General features: G+C 34.1%; 2 protein-coding genes and 1 pseudogene across 4 annotated transcripts; all 3 read left to right on the top strand.

Moving 5' to 3' along the window:
• Positions 1 to 749: 749 nt before the first annotated feature.
• Positions 750 to 1,807, top strand: LOC106421091 (annotated as a pseudogene).
• A 2,530-nt stretch (positions 1,808 to 4,337) lies between these two features.
• Positions 4,338 to 6,124, top strand: BNAC02G20520D (uncharacterized protein At1g66480). The gene is made up of 2 exons (XM_013861950.3): positions 4,338 to 5,456; positions 5,567 to 6,124. Exons 1-2 carry the CDS (start codon positions 5,230 to 5,232, stop codon positions 5,946 to 5,948), a joined length of 609 nt encoding a protein of 202 aa, XP_013717404.2. The 5' UTR covers positions 4,338 to 5,229; the 3' UTR covers positions 5,949 to 6,124.
• Positions 6,125 to 6,310: 186 nt separating this feature from the next.
• On the top strand, positions 6,311 to 9,436 carry LOC125582036 (coiled-coil domain-containing protein 97-like). 3 transcript variants are annotated; one of them, XM_048748420.1, is made up of 5 exons: positions 6,311 to 7,278; positions 7,493 to 7,998; positions 8,087 to 8,333; positions 8,951 to 9,081; positions 9,162 to 9,436. In XM_048748420.1, the coding sequence occupies exons 1-3, from the start codon at positions 7,110 to 7,112 to the stop codon at positions 8,303 to 8,305; spliced, it is 894 nt and encodes a 297-aa protein (XP_048604377.1). In that variant the 5' UTR covers positions 6,311 to 7,109; the 3' UTR covers positions 8,306 to 8,333; positions 8,951 to 9,081; positions 9,162 to 9,436. The 3 variants fall into 3 exon arrangements, with proteins under 3 accessions (XP_048604377.1, XP_048604378.1, XP_048604376.1); XM_048748421.1 differs by having other exon boundaries at positions 8,087 to 8,868; XM_048748419.1 differs by having other exon boundaries at positions 8,087 to 9,081.
• The last annotated feature ends 262 nt before the right edge of the window (positions 9,437 to 9,698 follow it).

The following is a 9,698-nucleotide window of genomic DNA, read 5'->3' as shown; positions in this document are numbered from 1 at the left end:
CCGAATCCGGATCCGGATAGTAAAATGTTAGATCCGTCAAAGCCGGATCCGGATCCGGATATCTTGATTTTTTAGTCCGGATATCCGGATCCGTAAGTTTTATAAATATTTATTTCAAAAATAGTAATATCTATATATAAAAATTAATTTTATTTCATATATTTTCATTTTTATAATAGTATATATATATTTCATGTAAATTTTGTAATATTATACATAGGAAATAATTAAAAACACTATATATATTTTTATTTTTAAATTATTGTTAATATTTTTTTATATATTAATATTTTATTTATTTATTTTAAGGATCCAAATCCGGATCCGGATATCCGCCGGATATTACAATTTTTAGAAGGATATCCGACACCCGGATATCCGAGAACCCCGGATCCGGATAAGGATAGTAAAATTATGGATCCGCCGGATAAGGATCCGGATCCGGATACCTTAAAATTGCCCGGATACCCGATCCGTCCCAGGCTTACTTAGTGCTGCAGAATGGACTATTTCGAAAGCGTATCACATTGTCTGATCCGAGTTTGAATACATTCCGACTATTTTCAAGAGGGGAACCGATCGTCGGTTACGATCTAAACCACTTGAACCGAAACCCAAATCCAGACTAATCAAGTAGTGATAATTTAGTTATCAAATGGAATCAAATCTGAACCGACGTGGGTACACACCGTGACCCAAAAAATACCATTAAGCTACCACCACTTAGTTTCTATATATATACACATCAATTGCTTAACCTCACAATGAATCAACCTAAAAATAGAACCAAACCAACCAATTAATCTCCTTATTAGAAGAAGCATGAACATAGTTTGTGTCCGCGCTCTCTATCCGCCCTCCAGTAACTATTTTCTATTAATAATATAGTTTTTCGAAAGTAAATCGTGTGTTTTGCTTTTCATATGAATTATACATATACGTGCATGTTTGAGTTTGCAACGAGATATCGTTTTAATCTGTGAAATTTAATCCCTAATCAATGTTTTAGGGTTGCTACATCGTGCCGAGAGATGTAGAGTGGGAGGGAGAAACTACGAAAAACCTGAACTCAAACAAAGCAACTTCTCAAAAGACGAAGACGATCTCATCCTTAGGCTTCATGCACTTCTTGGCAATAGGTTCTAATCTCGTTGCTTTTCTTCTTCTTAATTCCATTTCAAATCTTATACTATATAAAAAAAAATACCAGATCAAAAAAAAAAAAAAAAAAAAAACCACCAGATATGAAAGTTTCGTTGTAACAAGATTTTGATGGTAAGTTTTCAGATGGTCATTGATAGCGGGAAGGTTACCTGGACGAACCGATACTGAAATAAGGATCCATTGGGAAACTTACCTGAAGAGGAAACTCATGAAAATGGGAATAGACCCAACCAACCATCGTCTCTACCATCACTCAAACTACATTTCAAGACAATACCTCAATTCCTCTCATAAGAAACTTGAAACAGATATCATTAGTGATCAATCTTCTTCGGTATGGGAATCATGTGATATGAGAATATTAACCGTTTCAAATACCAATTGCTATGATGGTAGTAGTGCTAGTAGTAGTGCCGGAAATAGTCGTTTGCCTGACCTCAACATCAGTCTTATCCCGGCAGAGACGGTGGTTTCTTGGCCAGTTTGTGGCCTTCAAGAATCTAGCAGCAATGGTTCAACGTGTCAACTGTCAAGAAACGCTTCTTCTTTTCCGGTGAAATCGGACTTTTTATTGCTACATAAAAAATGAAAATGGTGTATTTGTTTGTACTATCTTGCTATATATATATATTTTTTGTGATAATCCCGAATTGGACCGACAGATTTTCATTAGACACGTTGAAATTTTTTTTTCTCTTGAATGTTTAGAGGTTCTGACTCGGAAAGCTAGTACATAGGATATTTCCAATGGTTTACATCATTTTTTTCTCAAAATGATGTAAATTCAAAATAAATTTGTGTTTTATCCAATGATTTTTCTCTTTTTACCTCAAAATATAATATTATATATATATATATATATATATATATATTCTATTATTAATAATTACTCTTGTTATTTTTAAAACTTACAAATTTTAAAAATAATTTTTATTTTAACTATATCTTTGTTATATAGATAAATTTAGTTTCTAAGAGAAAATAAAATGACTTATATAATCTTATAATTACATTATGAAAGTTTTATTGAATAGTGTGTTCCCTCAAAAGAAGTTTAACACTAAAATGAGACTATGAATAGTGTGTTCCCTCAAAATTAAGAGAATATTATTCATAATTTTTTTTTCCTTCAAAATGATGCATCATTAAAAATGTTTTCCCCACATTTTAGGATGTTTTCCTTTAAAATGGGGTATCATTGGACATGAACTTTCTTTGACATTAAATATTTTCATCTTCCTTCAAATTACACTGTACTATTTTATGTAGAAAAGCAACTTAAGACTCATATAGTAGAAAGAATTTATCAGTACTAAAATTTGAGTGTCTTTGTACATTTTTTTTCCTATTATATACTACATGTTCAGTAAAAATAGTTTTTAAGTGTTTTCACACATGTTAAAGATCTGACTGGTTTTCTCGATACCACCCGCAACCGTAGCTTTTGCAGTATATAACAGTTATTGGCTTTTTAAAACAATCACAAAAATGTTATGAATCACTTTAAACCGCTTCAGACCTTTTAAAATCAAAAGCTGGTTTATACACGTTTTTTGTTGCGGACGGCTACGGATGGATAATAAATATTAAAATATTTTTTGATTTTTTTTTAAATTTTAATTAAACATTTAAAATAGAAATATTGTAAGTAAATAAAAATTTCATTTTATATCTTTTAATTTAAATTCAAAACAGTATCATAATTTATTTTATAAAAACTTTAAACTAAGAATATTTACTATAAATTTTAAACATTAATATCTATACATATATAAATGACATAAATTTTTCTTTTAAATTTTTTAATATAAATCTTCAAAACAAATTTTATTAAAATTATAACTTTCATCTAAATTAAAAAATAAATAAATAAACATGATATTATTATTATTTATATTATATTAGTAATTATTATATTTTATTACAATATCATGTTTTGATATTTTTATAATGTTATAATATGTTAATATTGGTCATTTATTATTAAATCATTGCAGTATATCATAATCAATTAGTCATAAATATCCCTCAAACACACCAATTTCTAGTCATTGTATCAGACTATCAGTCGTATAAATCGCTTAATAACGCTAGAAACCACAATTATCCACATCAGTAAACTCCCACAACCGCACTCGCAACTGTTGCGTTTAAACTAGTCAGGCCCTAAGTAGACACATTAAGTCATTATAATAAATGTATTGTTTTGTGTAATTATCAAATTTTAATTAATTTAAATTAATAGTAATCCAATAAAGTCAATTTTTTAAAGAGTTTATTATTTTTTTAAGAGAAAACACAAAAAAAAAAATCTATTTCTGTGAAACTAAATTTTTACTAGAACATCAGTTTCAATAGAACGGAGAGAGTAAATACTAAATAGTCGTGGACTTGATTAACTAACTATTTCTTGAACCAAAAAAATAGATTTTTGTTTTTCATTTTGATCACTCCAAATATTCTGATCATATACTAACGTTAAGTACTAATTAAAGATAGCAAGTCAACATACTTCATGTCTTGAACATGATATCTATAATCAAGTTAAATATCAGCTCATCAAAGCTACCTAGTACTACGAGCACGGTAACGTGATTTAGTGGGACTAATTCTTAGGGTGTATTGAACTAAGCATCTTAAATGTTTAAGAGTTGAGAAAGCAGTTACCAAGAGGAACTATACATCGCGTTTACCTATAGTGTTGTTGAATCGAAACCTTAACAATGATATTCCCTCTTCATTGATAGACAGACATACGAGAGGTCTTACATACAAACTTTACTCTTACTCCAAACACGCTCTCAAAGTCTCATCTCTCAGTGGTGCACTAAGCACAACATTGAGAAGCCATCTGGTTACACTTACATGAACGGTATGACTAAATACAGTTTAGACAAGTAGACAACCTTCTGACATCAGACGATGTTGAAACGCAGGAAAAAGCTGTCACTTGCGTTCTTAACCTTTCCATAGTAACAATGAACTGATCATGCTTGTAGGAGCAGTCACATCTATAGTGCAAGTTCCTCAGATCTGGAACCATGGAAGCTAAAAATCACAGTCGCTACACTCTTTAACCTTTCGCTAGCTGATGAGAACAAGAACATAGTACATCAGATGCAGTACCGGCCTTAGTGCATCTGCTAGAACTTCTCCACAAATAATCTCAAGGATTACTCTCTAAATAGCTCTTAACAAATAAAAAAAAGTTTCGAAAATATTTACTAATTCAATTTCGTTGGCTGTTTCTTTTATTGATTAATTTTTAATACAAATACTTGTGTTAATTCAACATTTTTCATATGATTAACGAGGACTTTGGTTAAGCTTCACGGTTCATTTCATATAAATTACACATTTCCAGATTTTTTTTTTTTTATAACCCAGGTGTCCTGCCACTCATCGACAGGGCGATAGCTAACAGAGCGATATAACCCGTACATTGGCACCCGTACATCGAGAGCGCAGACTAGCCGCGTGGGCGGCCAAACGGCTCTCCACGCGTTGGCTCCTGGAACGCTGCGGCCCGTATTTGAATACCGCAGTGGCCGGGGCTCGAACTCGAGATGGCGGGCACCTCAGTCGAGGTTCCTATACCACCTGAGCTAGAGGCTCCGGTTCACATTTCCAGATTAATCGGAGTGATTCACGCAAGAGTCATTTTCCAGGAAACATCACATATTTTTTTCAATATCCATCTTGCACATAGATTATAGTCCAAGTGAAGAACATTACATACTTTCGATTTCAATATAATTATTTGATTTATATATATATAAACTTCGTTTTTGGGTTGTTATTGGTTTAAGATCGATAGTGAAATGCGACTTAACTTTGTCTTCTCGTTATTATTTAATTATTGAAGATTTGGCACTTTGTTGACCTAAAAATGTTCCGTATCATCAACAACCAACCATAAATCCGAAATCTATAATCATCTGATCTATAACACAGCACCCACCTTTAGATACATGAGCTCTTAATAGATACCAAACCAACCACACACACAAACAGAAACTCTCTTGTGGTACATTTTTAGTAAACGTACAAACACATTATTCTGTAATGGGTAATATCTTGGGACGCACGAAAACTGTGAAAATCATGAAGATCAATGGCAAGAGTTTCAAGCTGAAAACTCCGGTGAAAGCTGGTACGGTTGTTAAAGATTTTCCAGGTCACGTTCTCTTCGAATCTGAATCCGTGAAGCGTTTCGGTATCAGAGCAAAGCCTTTGGATCCTAAACAATACTTGCAATCCAAAAGGATTTATTTCATGGTTGAACTTCCCAGGTAATCTCTTTTACAGTTTGGGTTTTGGAAGTAATATTTGGGGGTCTGTTCTATACTTAGTTATATATATTAACTCTTAAAACGTCAATTTTTCACTTTGCTATGTCCAGTACCGGCTCTGATCGAAACCCACGTGGCAGAAGATGGAAAGAGAGAACCCCGAGAAGGGTTCGGTTGGGAATCAAGATGGGTGCCAAGGAGAGGCTTGAGAATCTGAAGCTTTCTCGTAGATCATCGTCTGATCTCTCGGTAATAAAGGAGGTTGCTGAAGAAGAGAAAGAAGTGGTGACTAGTGTGAAGTTGAAGTTACCAAAGTGGAAAGTGGAGAAACTATGGAAAGAGAGTGAGAGTGTCTCTGATTTCTACAACAAGATCACAGCACTTTGTCTCCTCAACGTTCCAAGTGGTTTGATTCATCAGAGACAACATTTGCTTCGTAATGGAGGAAGAAGCGTTCAGATTGGAGACAAAGAAGCTGTCAATTATTTTTAAGTTGTGTTGTATTCTTGTTGAAGACCAAAAGAGAAACAAACACTGATCCCTTTCTCAAGCCACGTTTCTTGCATCTTTTAATCACGAAAATTGCAACTAGGAAACAGATGTGCTCCAACTTGTGTAACACAACTTTTAGTATGTTCTTAAAATAAAAAATTTATCCTTTATTAGAACTTAGAGTTTTCCAAAAAATATCTATTTAGTTAGCTTAGTTTAATGCTAACCACCAGTATGAGAAGCCACATATTTGGAGTTTGAAGTTGGCATAGTAGCTTCCTTTTTTTTTGCATGATTGGATGGCTTCTTTTGTGTTATATATAGTCTTTTTTTTTTTTTGAAACGCTTTCCAAGGTATGATGTTATATATATAGTCTAAAAAAATATTTTCGCTTAAATTTGAGACGGATTGAACAGATTTCTGAAAATGCTCAAGAATTTAGAGGATTTGCCTCTTTTCTAAGTAGGATTCAGATTTTTTTTGTAATTTCAGTGATCATCCCATTTTAGTGTTGCTGATAATACTTTGGGACTAGTTTTTTTTTTAATATATTTATTATTTTTTAAGAAATATATAGCAATTCTATAATGAAGTGGAATCCACTCTAATAGATTGAGTAAAATAAGATATTTTATTTCTTCCACTAAACATAGAGGAAAAAAAATAGAGATCCGTAATTTAGAAAAAGAAAAAATGTAGGTTGGAATAATTTACTTTTAAATAATATTACAAAAATAAATATAAAGATGAGTCGCCAACAAAAAAAAAGTATATATATCTATACTATATTAAAAGGGTTATATGAGCATCAGAGAGTGTGTCCACGTAGAACAATTAAATCATCCAATCACAACATTTCATTAAAACACGTCAGATTTCATTAAAACACGTCAGATTATTGAGTTACGTTTGAGACGGAAGTCTCGAGATTTACGGCTCTACCTCTTCGTCTTCTTCGCTTGATACCACAGTGATTCAGTTTGATTGATCCACTTCTGCATAATCAATACTCCACGATCAATCGATTTCTTCTTTATGATTTCGTATCAGATTAACACCGCGAAGGTCTTCTCACGAGACCCAGCCAGCACTTGAGTGCGAAAATTACAGGTTATAGATTCCGGTGGAGAGGAGAAGCAACCGTAACGGGAGAGAAGGAGATGGAAGGAACAGTAATGAAAGACGCGGCGGCTGAAGATATCGCGGCGAGGCTTTCCTCTCTCGAAGGCCTATACTTCCCACGTGCCGTCCAATCAACCACTGCATCTTCCGACCAACGCAAATCCATCCTCCTAGACCTTCTCCGTCGCTATCCCGCCATTTTCCTTGGTAAACTCTCGATTGCAACACGAACTTCTTCATATAGATGCCGAATCGTTTGTATTCATCGTCCTTGAAATATCATTGTCGAGTTCGTAAAGCGATTTTAGACTGAATAAACCCTAATGCAGTTTTGGTTGTTTGCTTTTGTTCAGAGCGTTTGTAGATCACAGTTGAATTTAGATTAATTGCCTGAGTTTTATCCTTTTTGATTTGATCTCAGAGCGTTATGGATCACAGCTGAGTCTAGACGAATTGCTAGCCTTTGATGCTCTGAAACATGACTACGAGGTTGATTGGCACTTGAAGAACCTGAGGAAGAAGATAAGTCCAACCTCAGAGGAGCTGAAATCGAGGTCCGTAGCTGTGAGGAATAGGAGACTGGCCCACTTGAACAAGCTTGTATCAGAAGGACAGTATTTCTCGGAGGACGCTATAAGAGACAGAGAGCCCTATCTACACCACGAGTATGTCGGGAAGTTTCAGGATTCGATGAGTAGGAACATGGCTAGGCCTGGAGAACGTTGGTCAGAGACTCTGATGAGACGGGCAGAGGAGGCTGCGTTGGTTTCTAGGATTAGAGAAGAGCAGCAGAGGTTAGGTGTTGCTGAGTGTGATTGGGTTAGTAATGAGAACATGGAGGAGTCAGAAGAGGAATCAGAACAAGAAGAAGTGGAAACAGAAGAAGAGGAGGAAAAGCAGACAGGAGCTAGCTCAAGCCTTGCAGAGGTAACGTGTTTCTTGCTGTGTATGTTTGTTTATTCAACTGTGGTGCAAAACCCTCTTTTTACATTTTAGCTCCTTCGATTATTTTCAGGCTGGTGGAGCAGAGAACAAGCAGGGAACAGTCTTACCACCGGAGGAGATGCAAGAGATGATGGAACAGTTCACATCTATCATGCAGCAGAAGTTTTTATCAGGAGAAGATCATGAGCATTTGGATTACACAAAGATAGACAATGACGAGAATCTTGATGATCATTGGCTTCGAGAGGTTGGCCTTGACGCTGAAGAGAAGTACTTTGGTGATGACTAATGGACACAGTCAAACTTCCTTGCTCTTTGTAAGATTTGATATCTCCTCTCTTTCTTTATCGAAGAAAATACTGATTGTTGGTATTAGATAGTGACAGTATCAGTATCTTATGATAAAGAGAGTGATTTCATCTTTGGTAGGCAAGCTTATGAAAAAGTCCAAACCCCAAAACAATAACATTTGCGTGTGTGATTTTGGTTGAGAGTCTTCAAATCTCTCTATGTATAGTCTTTACTGTTTTTTTTTCAATGGTGGAGTCGTATTTTGTTTTTGAGTGTGTGTGTTTTAGTCAATGTAAAGATGCAGGCTTGAGATTCCCATGAAAACGAATGTTATAAAAAGTTGATAGTGTTTTCATTCATCACAAAAAATATATACATAGTGGAAGAGTAGAATGGTAAATTGATGGTCTGGTTCTTTAGAGAAAGTGACGGAATGATAGAAATTGAATATAAGTGTATATATTATTGTACCCTAAACCGGGTAAAAATTCATTGAATATTGATAGGGTGCAATATAAATGTATTCTCATTGGTCTATAACCGGTCCTGTCATAACTAGAGGTATGCCTCTTCTTAAGAAATGAATCTCTTTTGCTTTGTTACTTCACCTAACTCCTCCATTTTTTTTTGTTCTTCTGAGAAGGTGAATCCCCTAAGAGAAGAGTTAACAACTTAGAGACTAGAGAAAAGCTGGGGCTGAACCAGCTACCTAAACCAGATTCAAGAACCAATGAACCTCTCCCTGAATCCGCTGATGCTTATCAGAAAATAGAGGTGTGGATCTGTGATATCAAATGTTCTGTTTTTGTTTGCCAGTATATCTAAGAATCATGTTGTGTCTGCTGTATTAACAGATGGAGAAAGCAAAGCAGGACGATGGGCTTGCAGATCTAAGTGATCTACTCGGCGAACTCAAGAACATGGCTATTGATATGGGAACTGAAATCGAAAGGTTCTCTTTCATATCTCTCAACTATTGTACATACATTTTCTCTATGAGTATTCCTCGATGAAACTGATTTATATAAATGAAAATAATCTTTGATTTATATGTAAATAGACTATTTCGAATGTAACATGTATTTTTTTCCCTTAATGGGAGTCAATAGGAGAATTCACGTATCTAATATCTATATCTATAATATCTTTTATCTTTATTCTTGGAAATCGATGATGAAAAACATGAATCTCATGAAAATGAATAATATTTTAAAAGATAATATTTAGCAGAGAAAGACAAAAGGAAAATCATATTTAGTGGAGATATTTAGTCTTTGTAGCTGTAAACTTAATTATTTGCTTTAGAATATAAGCTGTAAATTTGTAAAAACAAAATGTTGTAGCTGTATAATCTATTGATGTAGATTTATATCAATAACTTTCAAAGCACT

Source organism: Brassica napus, chromosome C2 (genome assembly GCF_020379485.1).
Source record: "Brassica napus cultivar Da-Ae chromosome C2, Da-Ae, whole genome shotgun sequence".
Taxonomy (NCBI): Eukaryota; Viridiplantae; Streptophyta; class Magnoliopsida; order Brassicales; family Brassicaceae; genus Brassica; species Brassica napus.
The sequence above is the reverse complement of the archived record's forward strand: the minus strand, read 5'-3'. Positions and strand labels throughout refer to the sequence as shown.